Below are 22,533 nucleotides of genomic sequence, written 5' to 3'. Positions count from 1 at the left end.
AGATACCCAGGCAAAGAGATCATTGTGGTGAGGGTGTTGATTCCAAAGTGGTTCATGAGATTGTTTGTTATCCAGAAACCACAGGCGCCCCCAGAGAACAAAACAGTACCAGGGGATACAGTATGTAAGAACTATAAACAGGTATGTTCGCTTGCCTAAATGAGTGCACTGGGGCTCACTGCCTGGCGGGAGGTCAGATACAACTGCATTTGCCAGATGAAAAGGCATATTCCCTCTGTGACCGAGTGTTTTCCACTCTGATCCCAGAGTGAGAGATGAAATGCTGGCTGTGCCACAGCGTCTCTGTGCTCAGTCCTACCCACAATTCCCCACTGAAACACTTCAAGAAAACAATCCATTCCCTGGAGAGGACAGGAAGTGCTGGAATAGAAGGAGGCAACAAACTTGAAATCCCTGACAGGACCTGATCCAGAAACCTGCCACATTACGAAGAGTAGCCCTGTCTCAGAGATGATACACTTGCAGCAAAACACCAGGCACACAAAGGAGAAGGCACAAACAAGTCACTTACTTAGTGTTGCTTCCTACCATGATTAAATGAAATACAAGCAATAGTGTGGATTGCCGAAGCAACCAGGTTCTATGAAAAGTTATGTTCAGGGTTTTCTTTATTTTTTGCCTCTTATGTCCTTCTGCAGTTTGACGTCACAGCGCTGTCCTTGCTGTCTCTCTTAATGCTCAGCAACATTACTTTCAAAGCAGCCATAACATAACTCCTTTTTTTTGCTGGGTTCTGATAGAGAGACTTATTCAGACATCTTGAATATGTCCTGTGCATTCATTCGATTTCTCATTATATATTGCATTTTTACATCATGGAACTGATTCTCTGAGGTCAGCACAACTGTCAAGCCCCCGTTCTGAGGCTGTGCTTTCTTTGTGCAGCTCAGTTTTGACTGGTAGTATTTTGCTACAACTCAACCACTCATCTATTGACCTACGCCATTGGAGGGGAGATGATCTTTCACAGAAACTATTCATCAGCAAGGAAGACAGGATGTTTGTATTAATGCTAGAAAGCCACACAAGTATGGCACTCTCCAGAGGTTCCAGGTGGCTTTTATTTACCCTTTTATAGGGCTGTTTACAGTTTTCTGAAGAAATTAATAGGCCGTGCTCCTGCCCTGGTGCTATATCCCCATCATAACCTCTTGACAGCGCGAACAACACCAGGTGAAATAATATTCCTCTCTCCGTGATGTCTCTTTCTCTGCCGTGGGCCGGTTTCTTTTTATTTTATTGACCTTCTTTCCACTTTCCTGAAGATAAAAATATAACGGCCCTCCAGCTATCCTTTATAGGAACAGTAAAAAGCTATTTATGAGAGTGGGAGCAGAGTAAAAGTCTGTCAAATACTCAAGGTTATTAGTACAGCTTGTAAAGCCCAGGATAATTCATTGAGCCCCCTCCCCACACACATACACACTTTGTGGTCTTATATATCAGAAGACAAATAGTTTGGGTGTCCCTGATTTAATTTGTGTCACCTTGACCGTCAGTGATATGGTAAATCAGGGCAATCAGATTTCCAGAGATTCACCATTTTGGTAATCAAAAGGGAAACTTTAGAAAAATAATCAAGAATAAGCGCTGGAGTGTGTTTTGGTGGTGGGGGTTGGCACCTGCCTCCTTTGCTGGATCAGGAGCCTGAGTGATGATGGGAGCTGGAAGGAGCACAGACGAGCCTGCAGCACCGGAGCTCACTGTGGGTTTACCCGTGGATGTCAGGCAGAAGAAATCTGCTTGCAGAACTGGACCAGCGTGTGTGCTCTCTGCTCTGTTGCTAACCTCAGTCCCAAAGCTTGCTCTCCTCTTCCTTACTCCTCCTCCATGCTTGACAGTAGAGAAGGTGTTGACTTCCCTTCATGGACAAATCGAGGACCTCCCTCGTGAAACTGTACAGACAAAGGAGGCTTGAGAGTGAGCATTTATAACATCTCCAGGCTAGATGCGCCTCTGAAGAGGTGTCTGGGAACTGAAGGAGCACAGCATTCACCCTTGTAGGTAACAGTGATGAACATCAACTCAAGGTGTATTCCCAAAAACTTGTACCTTCAGCCTGTGCTACTGACTGGAAACAGTGGTTCTTTTTGACCTGTGGCAAACAGCTCATTAAATGAGTAACATTTACTACATTCTGACATGGTTAACCAAATTATCATTTAGTAATTGTAAATCCAAAGTACATCACAGCGTTGCAATGGTATTGATTGTTTAAAGCTTGTGGTAGATGGATACACAGAGAGAACAGCAGCAACTGTGCGATCAGTCCTGGAGCAAACTGGAGGTGAACACAAGTGTGGCAAAGGTGTCAAATTACTCGTCTCAGTTTCCCTCGGCACCAGAGAACAGGCTGCAGCCTACAGCAGTGACTGCCAGGACACTGGATCAGAGCACAGAGGTCTGGCATTACTCTCTGTGCTAAAGAGGTTGTCCCACAGATAACCTCTGAGTGCTTCTGTTGGCTAGAGTTTTCACTCAGAGTGCAGGGTGAGATGTGCACTATAATTAGACTCGGATTTTCTGCTATATATTCTAGAATAACTAGAAAAAAGTCCACCTAGAGGATTTCTCCAGAACGAACAGTGAAACACAAACCAGAGGGGGCCAAGTGGAAACTACCTGGATGTACATTTAAAACTGAGAACATTAGGCAATTCTTTACACAAAGAGTTGTGGGAGTGTGGAACAAGCTACCCAGCAATGTTGTTGCAGCCGATACCCTGGTTTCTTTCAAGACACAGCTGGATGAGATCAACCCGATCATTGAAAAACTAACTACCAAATGGACTGCATCAGCCTAAGTGACTTTGTATCCTGTCTATGTTATTATAAGGCTCTGGCACTACTCAACCTTGGCTATGTGATCCCATGGAGACGCACAGAAAGGGCCAAATAGCTGCGTCTCCAAGGGAACCCCTTGTTCTCTGAGCAGCAGTGACCCATGTACTTTGACAGACTTTGTCACCTGTGAGCCTGGGCATTATGGGCTGTATCTGTCCTCCACATGACCAGCAAAGCCCTGCTGTCTGTGCTCTGTGCTCATAGTCCAACCAGGAATTGCACATCGTGCTCCAGCAGTGAGCCGCCTGTTGGGGGCAGCACTGACAGGCCCCAAGCGTCCTGTAACTGTGTCACACACTGAACATAAGGATGGCCAGGGGGAGTGTTAAGAACAATACTTGGTGGAGTAGTAGACTTTCATACACTGAATGTAATATTACAAAGAAGCATCATAATATTTCTTAAATCCAAAGTGGAATGAGTAAGGTAATTTTTTAAAATCTTCATATTATATGGGTTTTGCTGTCTACAGCTTTATTACATGCTGCGTTATTGAATGTAATAGTTACTCCAAACATATTCTTATCCTTAACACTGCACTGGTCAAGTGCTTATTCCGGTTTTTAAAATAAAAATCCATGAAGAATTTTGTCACTTTCCAAAAGTTGGCAGATTCAATTATTTTAAACGCTACATTTCAAAACAAAGCTTCAATAAAATACTTTTGACTGAACGTTCCATTTCTTTTTTTTTATTAAACAAGCTGTTGCTCTAAAACTCGCTTATCAATGTTTTACAAAAGCCCTATCAGTTTAGCGATAATATTCTTAGCAACTTCGTTTAGCGCAAGAAACGACTGTAGTGTCGTGTCTCAAACGATCATAGCTCTGCAAACGCTTTCTTAGCGTGATCTTACCGGATCTCAGTCGGTCTTTACACACATGACGTGTACGATTGACGCTATGGATGAGAAATCTGTCTTTAAAGGGTATCTATAATTTGACATTCGCCCCCTAAAATGAACCCGCCTACCTATTTTCTTTCGTAGTATCTCGTCTGATTCGTTCGCCACAATTGTGGTCTTTATTTCCCCAGCGTTTCGCTTTTCCCATGTTCCCAGAGGCTGACTGTAGTAGTCAACCGCGGCAATTGTTTTTTTATCAATGATCGGCTGATGCCTCCGCAGCTCCCGCTAACACTCCGAGCTGTTGCCTGAGGTGTGTCAGTTGCACTGCAGGGCAGCCGACGCCGCTGACAGGGTGTCGCATCTTCTCGGCTGCCAAGAGCTTGCGCCTTCCCCGGCTGCCGGGCTGAGCGCAGAAACCAGCCAGGCGCGCCGCCGAGCTGCTTTCGGGTCTTGCAACTCGGTCGGTTCGAGCTGCACGGCGCTTTCGGATGCGATGGGCACCACGTCAAAGAAGTGAGGAAACATGCCTACGACCTTGGCTCGGAAAAGAGAAGTTGCCAGCTTGTCTTTGATGGTTCGTTTGACACCTCAGGTGAGTGGGCGCTGAGCGGAACACTGTTTTGCGCGATTGTTAAAACAGCTCGGGTGACATTTGACTTTGAAAGTTTTGTAACTGCTGATATCACTACCATTGTCACTGTTCCTGATGTTAGTTCTAGTCAGTTACTTTGAGTCATATCATTTAATAAACTCTTCAGCGTTCTTGAAATGAATGAATAATGTTACTTATGTATGCCGCGATCGGTAGAAAGGTACTGTATCTCGAGATCATTCTGAGTAAGATACTGGTGAGAAGCGCGTATAAGAAAATACTTTTCGAATGTGCGGATCGAGAAAGGTTTGTTTGGTAAAAAAAGAACAGAAATATCGTCGTTATGATGTAAGAGTATTACATTTCTTTAATTGCCGACCTGTGACAATATTACCCCAAGTTTTGCGAAAAGAAGAGTGTGCTACTTTAATAATTCAAAATACAGAGCAGGGATGAAGTGCATGGAGGAACAAGACTGAAACCAGCTCAACTTTTTTATTGCATGCAACAGGTAAAATCAGACCTTCTCAGGGACATCTGGCATGCAAATTTACGGTAGCTTTTCCGATGAGAGCACAGTAATGTCGTTGAGGGGCTAGTGCACATGACTTAAGTATTATTTGCCCTGGCTCTCTGTTCTTCTTAGTTTTATCTCATTTTTGAAGAGCAGCGAATGACTCACCTATCGTGATAAGTGCATGTACAGACCACAGAAAAAATGGCTGAAATAATTGCTGTTTGATGGGCTTCCTCTGGTACATCAGCTATGACCGTTTACTGTGAGTCATCCATTCCTTTGAACGCCAGCTTGAAAAACAGAAACTATAAATGCATATAGCGTAGCTCAAAGATAGTAAAGCAATTACGTAAAAAGGTAGCTAAGAATGAAACAGAATTCAGGTTGTAACAAACTTTCTTTTAAAGGGCGGAAGATTGATCCAAGTGTTTTTATCTGAGCTTAGTTCAGTATTCAGCTGAATATTTCAAGAATTTCTTTGCTGTTGTTGCTTCAGACGTAGTCACCTCTGGTGACACATTTTTAAGGTGTTTAAATTTACAATCCGTAATCGTGCTTTTACGTTTGACTCTCAGCTGTAGACACTGACGGTGTTAATTTTAAATTAAAACTAAACTGGACCCCCGCGGGGGCGGTTCTCGGAAAGACCTGTACGTTCTGAGTGTTTGGTGCAATGTTTCTAGCGTGCTGTCCTGGGGCGGCTCAATCAGATTTCAACAGAAAGCTGGGAAAGGGATGAGGCAGCAGAGAACTGATGTCAAGCCGAAGTCATTCAGCTATGTTTTAGAATATGTGTGTTCAGTCTTAGAATATACCTTTTTGTTTTTATTTGGACAGGGTATGAGAGTCACCCTATTAAGAGCTGTGAGACCTTGATACCCAAAGAGTGGCCATGACATAGGAGAAAAGTCTTGTCAGCAAGACAAAACCTTCTTCACATTTGCTCAGTGTCCCTGAAGAGTGCCACCTGCTGGTCCACCGACAACACATCACACACGGCAATCAACTGCATTTCCTTCTGCGCCCCACAGTCCCAGATTGCCCGAGCTCGCTCTGTGGGACCTGATCAGACCGCACTCTGAGGCGCTGCTGCTGTTGGCCACACCTCTTTCAGCCGGAGGAGCACGAGTGGGCATGGCCACGCCTTCAGAGCACATTCCCATGGCCTCTAGGTCACTCAGTGGCATTGCTGTTCCACAGCTGGAACAGGGCTGAACAAGGGCCTTGATCTGAATTTTACCTGTAGCTGTAATTATTAGATTTGTACCTTTTTTCTATCAGTTAGACCCAACCCGCCTAAGGCTTTAACAGTGGCCTGTTGAAGAGTGGCTGTGAAGGCCGTGGGCCTGTAGTCCCCAGGCCCAGTGCGCAGAGCCTGCAGCAGTCCTTCCCCTGTGCTCCCGAGAGCTGGATGGCAGCACCGGCTGTTTAAGCATCAGAACCCCACAGGTCCTTAACGCTCGTGGCCGCTTTGAAGTCGATTTAAATGAATTGATGTGGTTTTGGTTAGATTTTTTCCATGCTGAATTGGGCGGCTGGGCGTGTTTATGGAAAATAATCTGAAGGCAAATTCACACTCGGCCTGAAGCGTGTCAGACTCCGGGCGGCGTGTTCCCGTGTTGTGCGTGTTAGTGTGTGTGCGTGTGTGTGTGCGTGTGCGCGTGCCCGGAGGTGAGCCGCTCCAGCTGGAGTGGATGTGGTTTCCCTGCGATGCTCACACGTGCCACGAGAGCCGGCGCAGCAGGGACAGATTACAGCTGTGCCCTGCAGCTGTCTGGAACCGCCGTGCCCTGCAGCAAGTACCTACCTCACCGCGGGGCACCGGCACTGTCTCTGTGGGCCAGGGCACGCCGAAGCTCTACGTGAGATGGAGGTTAACGGGTTACCCAGCTGTACTGCTTTTGTGATCAGCTCTGTGTCAGGAGCACACAGTACAGGAGATTACAAACAAAGGGAAGCCATCTAGCCTGTGTGGCCTTGTCTGTTTTGCCTTTTCTTTTCATCCCCAACTGATTCTAAAAGTGTGGGTTTTAACGAAGGTGGCGAGATACACACATAACAGCGAACGAGTGTTAATCATGCCAGAGCCTGGGCATGCATTCATACAACCAAGATTACACAGTAGCAAAGCAAAGCTGGTCGAACCTAACGCCATACAAGCTTCTCTGCTGTCACATGTACAGGAACCGACACCAAACAGACAAAACACTACAGGGGCATGCGTGTGAAATAAAAACAGTGTGGCCAAAATACAGTAGCTACTAGCTACACATTATAACTAACTACTATTGCCCTTGTCGAAAGACACATGTGGCCTGCACGAAAATATAATGGTATTTCATCCTAGATACCGTTCTCGTTTAGCAGAAGAAAAAACGGGGTGTGTGTCAAAGACTTAGTGTTCATAGTTTTTCTGAATATTCCAGACAGGGGTGACATACATTTTGTGGAATACACGAGCATTCACATGTAGTGGTAATCTCATCGTAAGAGAAGACAGGAGGAGTCAGCTGGAATTTGAGGTTAGCTGTTGGGTCCTGTTTATAAGCCTCAAAAAATATCCCAGAGGTCTCAACAGCTCTCAAAGTTTTCATTTCCCTTTTATCCCTTGGAAGGTATACTATTGGAATTGTAAATATTTGGTAATCCCTCATGCTCACAAGTTTAATATAACCTGATTTGTGCTAGCTGTCGTAAAGCTACCAGTAATGGACACATACTGTAACAGTTGTAGTTTGTTTTATTGTTTATGGGACATTAAATCTTAGGAGTCTAGTAAGCATTGCATACTTTATTTGTGCCAAAAAATTGTTTCACAGCATATTTAAAAATTCCCTACTTGTTCAGAACCAGCCCAATATCTCTGGCTTTAATAGTATAATGTCCCACAAAGCTAATATTTCTTAAGCCTTGACGTAAGGATTTACTGATACTAAATATCTTACTTCACATGCTAAAAAGTATCGAATCCAGTAGTTTTATACATAAAGTATTGTCCCCTAACATAAAGATTCATTTGAGTGTCAATTGTTTGAGCACTCTTACTAATAGCCCAACACTACACTTCAAAGAATGAACTGGGAGTTACTTTGCAGATCAAGACCAAGGAAATAAACAACAGTTGTCATCATTCATCTAAAAAGCTGTCCCTTATGAAGAAAACGGTTATAAAGTAGGTGTAATACTATGAAATGCCAGCCTTTTACATTGTATATACTCTTTCCTAAATATTCTGAATGTCTTAAAATATAAAAGCAATATGAGTACTAACTAACATCGAAGTGTTGCAGTGAAATTATTGAGCTATCCTGACGTATCTTATTCGAAAAATGAAGTGACTTTGTTAATTTTGTTCTTCTTACTCTCTAAGGCATTGAAATCATTTACCAAAAGTAAGCTGTCCCACTGCCGAGCGCTGAGAAATGTCCTTTGTCCTTTGCAGGTCAGTAAAACTGAAGATAAAAGCTGTCTTGTGGACGTACTGCAGGTAAGACTTACTGTACCTCCTGCCCTTAGGGTGCACTGAAATTGCAATGTGACCTGTATCCACATGACTGCTTAAGCACAGTGTGGTTTTATTCCACAGGCAAAGATTTTGTTTTACTCCTAGAGAGAAAGTTGCAATTTGTGTTCTGTGCTGTGCAATTGTCTTAGAGATCTCAGCCATTTAGAAACAGGCTTTTAGCTTTACAGATGTAAAGAGTGAAACCTATGATGGAAATGATGAGGAGCACCTGTCAATGTGTCAATTAGTTTGACTGGTAAATGTGATTGATTAGCTTCTTCAACACTTTGTATTGGTTGCTCACGCACAGCTGACCTTGAGTTGTACTGATCACGTTTTTGAAGGCTGATACATGTGTCTTGAGTGTCTTCTCACCCAAGTTAAGCCTTTGAATAAATTGTATCATATGAACCTGTAACTCATTCTGCTATTTGATGTTTGATTTTTCCTATTTCTTTACTGATTTTCTATGGCCTTCCACCTCCCAAAGATGTGCCGACTAGGTTCGATTTGGGCTCGTGGCACCTTCTGTGTGGAGTATGCATGGTAGTTCCACCATGCTTGCACGGGCTCTCCAGGTGGTCTGCTTGTCTCCCACCTTCTAAGGACATACTGACCTTGTTAATAGGTTTGTCTGACTTGCCCCTGGATGGTGTCCTGTTCAGGATGCGGTCCTGTTTTGTGTCCTGTGATGGACTGGTGTTCAGTCCAGGGTGCAGTCCTGTTTTGTGTCCTGTGATGGACTGGTGTCCAGTCCAGGGTGCAGTCCTGTTTTGAGTCCTGTGATGGACTGGTGTTCAGTCCAGGGTGCAGTCCTGTATTGTGTCCTGTGATGGACTGGTGTCCTCTCCAGGGTGCAGTCCTGTATTGTGTCCTGTGATGGACTGGTGTCCTCTCCAGGGTGCGGTCCTATCTTGTGTCCTGTGATGGACTGGTGTCCTGTCCTGGGTGCGGTCCTGTCTTGTGTCCTGTGATGGACTGGTGTCCTGTCCCTGTGCTTCCAAGATAGGATCTGGGTCACCAGGAATACTCTGCTTTCTGAGAGTGGATGGACAGATGGACCTCAGTCACACTACCAGTTTTCAGCAAAGACCATCATATTACTTAATTAATTACTAATTGATTTGGCTGACACATCCATTTACACTCATTTATACTGTACAACTTGGTGTTTTACCCGAGCGAGCTGATGGAAGAGTACAACAGCTGTGCCCCACATGGGATTTGAACCCTATAGAGCCCTAATCACTGCTGCAGACTGCTGTCTAATATGTTTTTTGTATAAATATTGTATTTTAATGTTCGCCATAGTCACAGGAAATTGATTCATTATTGTCGATTAATTATTGTCAACTGCTGTGTAATTCTGTAGAGTTCTCTCAGGCAATATGTAGAAAAGGGTGCTATAGCTGTATCGATTGATTGGTTGGTAGGTTGGTTAGCTAGTTTTCATAAGTATCAAAGAGCTCAAGCGTTGCAGCATCATCTGAAAATATTTTTGTATATTGGCAACCACAAGTTTGAGCAATAGACTTCTAAGCTTAATTAATGACTTTTGGACTATAAACAAGTCAAATGATTGAATAATCATTCTCACACCAAGCTTTAAATGGCTGGGTGTGTATTCAATTCAAATTTCCATTTTTATCCTTGTCCAGATAGAAACATATTGACATTCTGTAAATACCGATTCCAAGCCCGTAAATGCCCGGTTAACATAGTATTCATGCAGATGCTATTCAACAAATAGAACATGGATAACACTAAGCTATTTTTTGTTGAGGATAAAAGCAATAGCTTCATTTGCACATTTTTTGTGTTCAATGAGTAATTAGCAACACCCTCAGCTTTAATTTGCAAACGAGAGGAGGTCATTCTGCCCATCCAGTCCACTTAGTAGTTAATTGATCCTAGGATCTCTTCTTTAAAAGAATCAGGGTAGCAACTTTAACAACATAGCTGGGAAGCTTGTTTCACATAACTGCGATTTCTGGGTAAAGAAGTGCTTCCTGTCCTGATTGGAGGATCTCATCCAGCCATTACTTGAGAGAAGTCTGGGTACTGGCTTTCACAACAAGGCTACCTGAGCTCATAAATAGGTAACCGAGTTATTTAAAAGCTTGCTTGGATTGAGTGATCACTTTTCAAAGGTCCCCAGCGGTCAGGTCAGAATATCAGCATGAACCTCATGACTCTTCTAGACCCTGTTACGGACAGGGTCTGCACTCAGTGTCGGGTTTTGTAGTAGATCCTATGCGATGCGGTAAGAGCTGGAGGAAACAGGAGGTGTGGTATGGGAAATCACACAGGGGTTTAGTGGTGCACAGAATAATAGTGACAGTCCGGGAGACAGTGAGCGGGGGTGCAAAGAATGGCATCCAAATTGGAGCGGGACCGAAGGAGGGTCAGGGGACAGTCCAGGAGTCCATTTGCAAAAGATCCATCCTGAGACGTGACGAGGTTAAAAACGCCGGGAATGGGGAAAACACAAACAGACAGCCAACATGGAGATCCTGGGATAACGGGGCGAGGTCCTCCAGACCCCGGGCTCAGAACACGGGAGGTGTCGGGGACGAGGCCTATGCCCTCAGGAAACGGACGTAGGGTATCCTGGTGCTAGGCTGGACCCTAATGTTGAGCCCTGAGCCCCGCAGGAGCTAAGAATAAATAGGGGGAGACACAAGAAGGCACGTTGAAAAGCCAGTGGATTTCCCTCCCTCGTGCCAGAAAATATGTTTATTTTTAATGACAACAGCTACACAGTCCCAATACAACCAAACATGAAACAGTTCAGTAGCAACCCTGACTGGCCATGCGCTGTGTATCTATACCTGGAAGTCAGTCTCAGCACTGTAGCTGTTCATGTGTTTGCTGTGAGCTAGCGTAGTTCAGTTGTAGAATTCAGTTTGACTTTCCATCTCATCGTAACAATGTAACATGAGCGAGATGAAATGAGATGAGCTTCTTAATATCTGGCTCTGTGTTATGGAATGAATGACCACAATGGTCTACTAAGTGCCAGAAACAGTCAATTTGAATGATTCCCCTAAATTATGTTATTATATGGTGTTGAAAAAGATAAATAATTGTTGTTTTGTGGTTCTAAAGTGTTTTACACTTTATTTGATGTCTGAGGTCTTGAAGTATCCCCGATTTGTGCAGGTGACACACCCAGCCACACTTGAGTCATTCTGCTTTTTAGGTAGGCTCGCCTTCGCCTGTATAATCCCAACAAAACCTGAATTACAATCATTAAGATGTAGTAGTCATGCTCTTCCTCAAATGATCTAAGGGGCTCTGATTTAAGAACAGTTTCTGTTTTTCTCCTAATAAATATTTGCAGTGTGGAGCAGCTGGAACAGAAGTAATATTTCTGGAAAGCGTGCCAACTGTGACTGCGTTCAGCTAAGACAATGTCCACATCTGTCTTTTTAGCAGCATTCCCATCTCTGAGATTTCACACAGCACATTATTTGTGTCTGTTCTTTCTGCGGCTGTCTCGGGAGCAAATTCTTCTTGAGGTTGTGCTCCCGGTGGTGAGAACATGGAGTGTAAGGTGTATCGCCGGGAAGACAGCGGCCCGCTCGAGCTCCAGGCGGGCAGCAGAGCGCAGGGAGAATTCCCACCTGGTCAATTTGTTGTTGGAGGTAGAGAGGGAGGGGTCCTCTGTGGCGGAGAGACGGTAATGAAGCGCTCAGAGCCGCGGGTTCGTGGGCGACCTCAGGTGAGGGAGGGGGGCCGTCAGGGGGAGGCAGGCTGCCTCACAGTTAGCCCCATCAGACTCCACCTGTTGAGGGTCCCTCTCGTGACAACGCTTTCTTTAGGGATCTCAGGCGAAAACCGTGTGCTGCTAGAGAAATTTGCCAGGAGTTTGCATGACTTACCACGTAAGTGTTTTTCCACAGGTGAACTTCCTGTCGTGTACAACGGTTTTTCCTCCTGGCTTTTAGCTCAACAACACAACCCACAGCAAGCTGTTTTACACGAGGCTCACGAGCCAAACGGTGGGAAAATGGAGAAACCTTTCAAAAGCAAGGCAACATTCTTCCATTTTGTAAAATGGTACTCCAGAAATGCTCATCAAAAGCAAGTGGACACAAGGGTGACCAACGTTGAGGGCTCTCTCAGTGCCCCGCCATCTAACAGTACGAATGGTACGAAACAAAGGCTGACTGAACAAATCGCGTAGGTTAAAAAAATCCTTTGTCACTGGAGATTAGTCTAAGGATGCAAGGCAGGAAGATTTAGACCCTTCGACGGAAGAAAGAAACTATAGAAATTAAGAAACTAGGAAACTAAACTCCTGAAACGTCAGGAGACACCCCACTGGTCTCATATCAGGGCTTCAACTCCCTCTTTCTCAAGGCAAGCAAGACTCTTCTCTCCTTGCCACCTGAGCTGCATTTTCCAGGAAGAAATAATTTGAAAATCCTGCTGTTTGGACTATGTCTTCTCTTTCTGCCACACATACTGTACATATCTACTGTATATTGCCCATGATCAATCCACAGGCAGCCATGTAATGAAGAAGCCCTGTCCTGTGTGTGCAACCCCAGGGTCCTGTTCTCTGTTTCAAATACAACGGAGCTAATCTAACTGTGTTCTATTTTACAACCTTACCCTGATGTTCTTTAGAAAAGTCATTGTAAAGTCTGTTCCAATAGTAGCCTGCTATGTTGAAGGCTCCGAGATCCCCAGTTATGGCCAGCAGCCATATCACTCTGCAACTCACAACTGGCAGCCCACAGAAGCTAAGGAGGTGTGAGCCTGGTCAGTACCTGGATGGGAGACCTCCTGGGAAAAACTAAGGTTGCTGCTGGAAGAGGTGTTAGTGGGGCCAGCAGGGGGCACTCACCCTGCAGTCCGTGTGGGTTCTAATGCCCCACTATTGTGATGGGGACACTATACTGTAAACAGGAGCCATCCTTCAGATGAGATGTAAAACTCATCTGAAGGTCCTGACTCTCCGTTGTCATTAAAAATCCCAGGTCATTTCTCGAAAAGAGTAGGGGTGTAACCCCGGTGTCCAGGCCAAATTTCCCATTGGCCCTTACCAATCATGGCCTCCTAATAATCCCCCTATATGAACTGGCTTGATTACTCTGCTCTCCTCCCCACTGATAGCTGGTGTGTGGTGAGCGTTCTGGTCCACTATGGCTGCCGTCGCATCATCCAGGTGGATGTTGCACATTGGTGGTGGTGGAGGGGATCCTCATTACCTGTAAAGCGCTTTGAGTGGAGTGTCCAGAAAAGCGCTATATAAGTGTAAGCAATTATTAATTATTATTATTAAGTTGTGGTGAGTAGTATCACAGTTGTCCTGTGTGGACAGGTGATCGGAGGATCTCATTCAGCCATTTCTTGAAAGAAACCAGGGTATTGGCTTCAGTGACATGGCTGGGCAGCTTGTTCCATATTCCCGTTGCCCTCAGGGTAAAGACCTCCTGTTCTTTGTTTTTAATGCACTTACAAACAGTTTCCACTGGTCTGAGCTTCACTGTTCATTTGGGCTGTCTTTGTCAATACCTTTCAGGATTTGAATACTTGTATTAATTCTCCTCATAGTCTCTGTTTGAGACTTAAAAGGTTCAGTTCTTTCAGCGTAGGACATTCCCTTGAGCCCTATGAAACATAGCATTCCCTACCCAGCAATTGAAGCCAGGCCACAGCAGTGAGAGTGCCAAATTTGACCACTAGCCTACCAGGAAAGCTTGTAATAAGAGTAAAGAAACACAGATCCAGAACTAACATACACTGGTCTTTCAGGTGTACACATATACTGTACAAATGTTTCTCCTACAAACAGTTTTGCAAAGGTCATTGAGGTTATTTTTAACTTAAAAAAATAAGATCTTTCCTTGGCATTATCCGGATACAAAATGAAAATAAGCCTGAAAGCATCTAAGAAGGATAACGATGCCCAATATATTTTAAGACAGTTTTTAAAAAACAATTCAGCGTCTTCCCATTCAATAATCAGGAATTTAAGTAAATCAGGGTGAACTATATTTGCAGGACTTACTGTATGCAGCCAGCGTGACTTGTTGACGTATGAAACTGCTCAATGACTTGTTCCTGTGTTTCTCAAATAGACCAAAGGCTCTAGATCAGCACAAAATTCAAAACATACAGCGCATGTTCATCGACTTCTCTTGTTCTTAAAGGTTAATGAGCAAGACTCTGTTCAAGCCCTTGTAAAAATGTTGCTTCTGCACAGGATTATTGATCAAGCATTGGCCAAAGTGTCAGTTCACAACGCAAAGCCTGCCCCCTTTCTGCATCTCAAAACCCAAGCTTTAGATTTGAGCACATCTGATGAGTAGCAAAGCTGTCTTTGGCATGTGTGTGTATCATCGTGATGAAGGACTTGGGTCTTTACAAGCTGTTACTTCTGTTTGGTTTCCTATAGTTCAGTCCTCCAGCAAAAAGGTTCTAGTTTCAGCCTCTACAGTAACTGAGTGATTATTATTATCATCACACACTCATCCCATTCTGATATTTTTAACATTTGTTATACCGTTCATTAATAAAATAGTGCAAATCTTTTTTTTTAATCAATTTCTCTTTTACAAAACTTTTGACATGTTTGGATCTTCTTGTCAGTAAATTCATCCCTGGAAGGGAGCAACATTGATTTAATTTCATTATTGTTTAATGAACTGTCTGCAGTCTGTATTGAGGCTATGAATTTCCCTCACTTCCATCCATACTTCATGCACTGAAAAACCCTTATTAATTTTCAATATAGTGCTATTGGAAAACATTCGGTTTTAAGCAATAAAGATTAGGATGTCAAAGCAACTGTGTGCCAAGGCTGAAGACACTGCATGTTCAGGATTTCTGCAGTGTAGCCCTGGGGCAAATATTTCATTTTGAGATGTAAGGTTTTATACAAATAGAATGCAAGCTACATTACAGCTTGTGGCTATTCTTATAAGCAAACTTTGCTTTACTAAGTTAGGAAACAAAGGAATTTTAAGAGGCTGAAGTGCTAGTTTAGCGAGTTTCCTACATTTAGAGTAAACAATTTGGTCCTGAAAAGGTTCGTCTTAAGGGGTGCAGTGGTTAGCATTGCTGCCTCACAGCATTGGAGTCCTGGGTTCAATTCCAGACCTGGAGAGCTCTCTCCATGGCTGTTTCTATGTTCACGCTGTGTTTGCGTGGGTTTCCTCCAGGTGCTCTGGTTTCCCCACAGTCCACAAACATACTAGTAGGTTTATTGGCTTCTGGGGAAATTGGTCCTGGTGTGAGTATGTGTCTCTGTGTGTGCCATGTGATGGACTGGTGTCCCATTAGGATGTATCCTGCCTTGCGCCTGTTGCTTGCAAGGATAAGGGGTGGTGGGCAGATGGGATCAAGTCAGTGGCACATAACCCAGTTCCATGTGATTTGGAAACCACACACAAGCCTGGACCCCCAGAGAAGTGAAACACCTCCCATTGTGGCTCCTGGCTGTGAATCCTGGCGCCACTGAACAAGGGGCTGAGGACACTCACGCCAGTTACTGCTCCATGCAAGGTTTTTTCTATAATGCCTCTTCCAAACAACAATATGTAGTGCTTACATGATGTTTTGTCCATTGTTATTTCTTAGATTCTAACCTTTTACTCTACACACAAAGGCTCTTGGACGCGCTTTCTTACCAGTAGACCAGATTGTTTTCCTCTTGCTGAAACCAGATGGAGCGTACCGAAAATAATTCACAACAGAACAGAAGCCATTCGCCACTTGAGGCCTAGACTGCACCCACATGCACAGCCTGGTGAACACCCTGTTCAACACTTTGTGCATTGTTTTTGTTTGATCGTTCAACGTGCGGCTTTAGTCATTTTTCTCTCACGCCTCTGTCAGACGGTACCACTCAAAATTAAGGAAAACTCTCTTGCTGAATTCCTGCTATGCAAATGTTTAACAAATCATCTGCGAGGGCCTGTTCAATCAATATTCTCATCCCTCGCTGGCGACTCGGGCTTTATCATCTTTTTAATTAAAATTACACATCAGACCTGATACAGTCCCGGCACGATGGGCCTGAATCACACAGACTGCATCTTAACAAACCTGGAGCAACGCAATTTATTCGGTCCCTGCTTTGTAGCCGGGTAAAGACAGACGTGCAGATGAGGTGTGCTGAGGAAATGTGCCCTCAAGCTATGTTCTGACAGGTTGGCTGTCATTTTAAAGGGTGCTTAGCAGTTGTTCAGAAGACCTCTAATTAAAAACAGAAGTAGAAACAAACACTGGGAGCCCGGGGAGCTTGTAAACAAAAGCTGTTTCCAGATGCATTAGCTTTAAAAACACCACGGCTTGTGAAAATCCTTGCATTCTGCAGGGGCCTGATAAAATGCTGTTATTTAATTAACGGATGTTTCTGAAGAAGTCCAGCTCTACTCTCACTCGTCTGCGCTCTTGTGTATAAGTACTCGACGGCCACCCAAATGTCTGTACCCTATTTTTCTACACCCCTCCCTCCACCCCAAGTGCACCCTGGCAGCTGCCTCCCTGGTTTATTCCTCGTACAGTACCTGAGGGGGTTGTGACAGAGATGACCTTCGGCAAAGGGCTGTCCTTTCCTCAGCCAGGCGAGTTCAAGCCAGAGTATGACGTACGCTATCCCTTTACATTCATCATCTCATTTTGTCTTTTATTAAAATTGGACCGAACTACTGAATGAGAAAAGACCCCATTTGCAAAGCTGTCTGGCTGTATTCAGCTGTGACACAGCCAGGTGTCCCACTGTTAGTGCTTATAAAGATAGATTGGGCCAGGGGGAGCCTAACAACCACAGGTGCCAAGCTGCGACCAGGACACAACAGCATGTCCCTCTCTGGAATTTTATTAGTCTAGAACTGTAAGCCATAGCTGGTTGCCCCCTGTGCAGACTGTGACACTGAATTACTCTTGGCCACCACTGCTACATCACAGGCGGAACAGGGCGAGCACTTACTCAAGACATGGCTGTCAGGTTCATGGCCAACTACCAACAGCCAAGCGAGACAGATACCCTTCACATGACTTATTATCGTATCGCAGCTCAGAAAAAGTAAGCGGTATAGCCACACACTATACAGTATTAGCACAATACAATATCAAACCATCAGAAGCCACACGTTCCAGCTTAATGTACATTTGGTGAAACTTTGTAAACAAGATGGCAACTAAAAACACAGCTAGTCTTCTGTTATTTGAAGTTTTTGTTAAACCCCACTTTGATATTTTTAATTCCTTTTTTTATTCATATTTCATTCCATATTTTCTTACAGGTTGGTCTGGGGTAGGGACTATAAATTTAAACTCTCAGATATTAATTCACTTTTATCTTCTCACTACGATAGGTTGGTGTATTTTTGAAGTAGTGAGAGTTTTTTACATGTACTGTTTTTTATGTGAGAGATGCGATGCATACAGAAATTTACAGGAATATGAATTTTTGCAGATGCAGCATGAGGCGGATTCATGTGATTTTTTTAAAACCTGCCCGAAGAAGAGTTCTTGGCTATGTCTGCATCAGTTGTTTAACCTTGGAAATCCTTGATTTAGCACAGAAGGAGTACGTTTGAGACTTAGATATGGAATGTTTTCAATACAGGACAAACAGATTTTGCTTGTGCAAGACGTCAGCACTGCAAACTGGAAGAGGTGTCAGACGTACTTGCAAATTAGCAAAAGTTACTGAATTACTAATCATATTACAGGTTGGCCAACGGTCCAGCTGACACACTATTCCAGGGCCGTGAGAAGGCGGTGGGATGATGTTAGGTGTTTGGTTGTGGTTCTGGGTTTCTAACTGGTTGTAGGTTCAAATTGTAAATGAGACACTGCTGTTCTGCTCTGGAGCAAAATTGCTCCAGTAAAACACCAGGCTATATACTGTATATGGTTGTAAATGTTAATTGCTTTGGAAAGTGTCAATCAAATTAATTATGTGTTATGATGGAATTTGCTGAAAACTTGCTGTGGTAGCAAGTGTGACTGAGGTTCATCTGTCCATCCACTGTCAGAAAGCAGAGTATTCCTGGTGATAAAGATCCTATCCTGGAAAGGCAAGGACCAGGACAGGATTACACCCTGGAAAGGACAGCAGTCCATCACAGGACACAAGACAGGACCGCACCCTGGACAGGGCACCAGTCCATCACAGGACACAAGACAGGACCTCACCCTGGACAGGCCACCAGTCCATCACAGGACACAAGACAGGACCTCACCCGGGACAGGACACCAGTCCATCACAGGGCTCTCACATACCTGTACACTCACTGACACAAGGACGCAATTAGAGACGTTAACCATGGTCAGCATGTCTTTAGAGCATGGAATGCAACCGGAGCGCTTACATTTTTATACAAACATGACGGAAGGGTCATGCAAACTCCACACAGAAGGTGCCGCAAGCCCTAATCAAACTGAGTACTCCAGAGCTGTGAGGCAGCGCAAGAACTTGACGTGTCAAAATGCACTACAAGAACTACTGAAAATCGACCTACCGACATCGAATAGCAAACACTTTGTTTTCAGTTTAATTTCTAGCACCTTGTTTGAACTGATGCCCATGCTTATCAGAACTGGCAAGCTCCTGAAGACAGAGCGGTATTTCTCAATCCTGCTCTCTCATAGCGCCGTTAGCTAAATTCCTGCCCCTGCGGTCTCTGTGCCCCCAAGCCCCCGGATCATGTGGTCTGTGGAATACTGCTGTGACGCTGATCTAGTTTCCTCTCTTCTCAGGAAATGACCCACTCTTGGCCGTCTCCACTCTCTGCCATTCACACGTCTAGCAGAGCAGAGTCCCAGAGGCTTCCCTACAGCGCCAAGGTACCCCCCCCCTGGCACTTCCAGAGCGCATTTCCACCAGTGACTTGAAGTGAAAACCATGTCACTTGTTTGACACCATAACACCCCCAGTGTTATGGGGGTAGGTTTTGGTCCTCTGTGTCTGAACATTGTGTATTGTATCATCTTACGAAGTGATTAAGAGTGGCCTAGCCTGGTATTCAGTGTAAAGTCACGAAGGGTCATTCAGGTCATTAGAAACATTAACAAAGCATTTCATGTGGAATGTACTTGGCAACTGAAGAATATTCACCTAATTATAAATGTCCATAGCTGTCTAGTGCACCTTATTTCTTCCAGTACCATTACTGGTGTTTTTAAATAATCTCTCTCTCTCTCTTTACTCCAGGAACCCAAGCAGCGTTCGGCCCACCATAAGCAAAGTAAGCAGTTTTGAATCTGTGTAGTGACTGTGGGAGATGTCCCTGGTAATGATTTCAGCGGTTGCCCCTTGAAAACAAAAAGAAAACTTTGCTAGTTTTGTGAAGGAATAGGGTGGCCAAGGCCATGATAAATGGGGTTGCAATGATAAAATTGTATTAAATTGCAATTCATTCGTCCACTTGGAGAAGAATGCAACATTATCACTGCAGCTATTAAGTCCTACAGTCATTAATGTCCTTACATGAAAACAGGTGAATACAGAGGCTACAATGAAATCAGCCTATCTGCAGAAGCCTTACATGTTAGTTGTAGACAACTCCTGCTTTCACTTAAGAAATCACCTACTTTATTTACCTGCTCTTGGCCTACTTCTGTAAATGTTTTTAGTTACCCCTTGTCAAGCGATTCTGTATTGGAGGTGAGCCTTGTGGGAATTTACCCAAACTCCAGCATCCTCCCCTGTGGAACACACAGGCTGATTATTAATTTTCTAAATGGTTGTAGGATTTATAGACCTGATTCAGAGAAGATGGCCATTGCTTACAGTAAATCTGAACTCCTTGTCTTCCCATTGACAGTAAAGTGTGATGTTCACACCAGGAGCCCATCGCGCAACATTCCTCATAAATCGTAAGTGACCCTCTATCCTACTGCAAAGCAACATTAAGTGGTTTAAACTGTAATGTAACAGTGGGTATTAGGTAATTAGGTATCAGTACTTTAAATATATCAAGCTGAAGAATTAACAAAAAATGATCTAATGAGCTCCGATTCTTTTAACTATCTTTGAAATCAATTGGACATGTAGAGAAATCTTTAAAAAAAAATGTTTCTAGTTTTTTTGTGCATTGCACAAACCTTAACCCAGTGCTTTCCAAATATTTAATGGCCCAAACATCCCACAGCACCCAAAATTATTTTACAATAATCATCACTGACAATTTTTTTCAAACTAAAGCGTACTGTAGACTCCAGTGCTAACGAGGAATTACTGAGGAATTACTTTTAACTAGAATTTGTGAAAATAAACGTGAAATGTGAACTTGATTCAAAGCAGTATTTGGTACTGGGTTTAATGCCTTATAGAGGCCCACAAAGCTCCTGACCCAGAGTTTTTAAAGGGGCAGTATTTAAGCACTGACTCCTCTTAAACTCTCTGGCACTCCTCAGACTTGTATGCAAAAAAAAGATTCTATGACAGTGCGGATAGTACCGCCAGCACCCATTGAGACACAGGGTGACAAACACCTCTTCCACAACCAAGCTATACTATTTGGTGAATGAATTTGAACAAAAGCCACAAGCAGCTCGGAAAAATCTGGATTGTTCTCTATCAGCCTCCTAATCCTCAGCCACATTTACCTACCTTTAGAGGTGTTGAAAAATTTGGTCCATAGTTTGACTGGTCACAAAAAAGAAATGACTTTTAATGCCTGTGACAGTATTGATGAAGAAAAAACATTTCCAGTTATTTCAGACTAGCATGGTTGAGGTGTTCAAATGTGTTCAAACATTTTTGCCCACGAATAACCTGTATTCTTACAACAGGCATGTCTTAATTGTGGGCACCAGAGATGGATTCCGGCATGTTTTATTAATCAACTGATAAAATAGTAAGAACATGTGTCATCCGGATCAGTTAAGGAAACGATTAGTTACAGTAAACAATTTGGAACGATTAGGTCCAGTAAACAATATGGAGCTCAACTGAAACAAACAACAGAAACGCTATGATCCCTTATGGACTAGATTAAGAGTGCTTTACGGAGCCAATATAACAAAGTCTTTTTTTAAAAAATAAGTCATTGTATTAAATAATTCCACATAACATTTTCAGCTCCTGTTTGTGACTTCCTCTTTATCGAAAAGGTTCCTCCTTGGCTCCTTGTTTTGTCTTCAAAACTTTGAGCTACTGTTGTAATGCTCTTTAGCAAGCTGACTCCAACATTAAATAGTCTGATAATTGGCCTCATTAAGCCAGAACAGAGCATCTTCCCACATAGTTCAACCTAGGCGTATTATGATTTCTCAAATAACCTGAAGGTTTGAGGATTCTACTTTTAATTGGCAGAACTGTTGTGAATATTTTATCCTTTGGAGACAACTGAATTTAGTTTTCCATGGTCTGAAAACAGACATTACCAATACTGAGGGATGCTGGTGGTAATGACAAGGGAAATTATGGCTCTGACAGCTTTACTCAAGAAAAGAGAAATGTCCAAAAATAAATTGAAATTAAAGGTCAGGTTACTTTTTTTTTCAGAATGCATTAAACTACACCACTTTAAAGTCCTACCAGTTTGTTAGAGGAAAAATGGATTGAGGACTGCTATTCCTCAGAAAAAATCACTATCATTTTATACATATGCAAAGGCATATATAGAACAGATACATATTTTATAGATCAAATTGCTATGCAATGGGATTTTTATCTCTGGTCCTTAATACCATAGATGTGAATGCCTACTCTCTTGTATTGTCAGGTTATATTTTAAAAAATTGACTAATGGATTCTCTTGACAGGTACAGTATATTTATGCCATTCAGTTTAAAAGGAGGCATGATAACTGTTTGCAAAGAGGAACAATCCACTTGATCTTTAATTTACTATTGGGAGAGTTCTCAGGTAATGGCGCAGTCCTTGAAGCTGGGATTGTGACGTCTTCTGAACCTTTTGCATGAGAGAAATGTTTTCTTCATTTGTTTTTTTCCTTTGGAAAGGCTGGATAAAATTGAAGTGCTCCTTCAGAAACCTTTCTCTTCTTTCAGAAGCAAAAGCAAGTCTTTGGTGGGTTCAAATGTGGATCATTCTGATTTCAGAAGATCTTTCTGCCTGTATGAAAATCCACAACTTCAAATGAGATCAGTTGCCTTGGTTAACCTTTTACTGCTAAGGTCTGCTTACTTCCACTTCACTACAGACTCTTGCCTGTGGTTTTGGCTTCTGTGTTTCATTTCTATTGCATATCTGAATAGAATGTTTTAGATTTGCC

The 22,533-nt window shown here is 43.3% G+C and overlaps 1 protein-coding gene across 2 annotated transcripts in view; it reads left to right on the top strand.

Annotated features, from left to right (window-relative positions):
• Window positions 1-4,008: 4,008 nt before the first annotated feature.
• Window positions 4,009-22,533, top strand: part of aff3 (ALF transcription elongation factor 3) — a 47,227-nt gene continuing 28,702 nt past the window's right edge. For both annotated transcript variants that reach the window (XM_088605936.1, XM_088605927.1), the window contains exons 1-5: window positions 4,009-4,304; window positions 8,264-8,308; window positions 19,052-19,138; window positions 19,506-19,539; window positions 20,119-20,170. In XM_088605936.1, the coding sequence (XP_088462062.1) occupies window positions 4,236-4,304; window positions 8,264-8,308; window positions 19,052-19,138; window positions 19,506-19,539; window positions 20,119-20,170 (287 nt within the window). In that variant the 5' untranslated portion in view covers window positions 4,009-4,235. The remainder of the gene's footprint in view (window positions 4,305-8,263; window positions 8,309-19,051; window positions 19,139-19,505; window positions 19,540-20,118; window positions 20,171-22,533) is intronic.

Source organism: Lepisosteus platostomus, chromosome 2 (assembly GCF_059453375.1).
Source record: "Lepisosteus platostomus isolate fLepPlt1 chromosome 2, fLepPlt1.hap1, whole genome shotgun sequence".
Taxonomy (NCBI): domain Eukaryota; kingdom Metazoa; phylum Chordata; class Actinopteri; order Semionotiformes; family Lepisosteidae; genus Lepisosteus; species Lepisosteus platostomus.
This window is presented reverse-complemented; position numbering and strand designations above follow the sequence as displayed.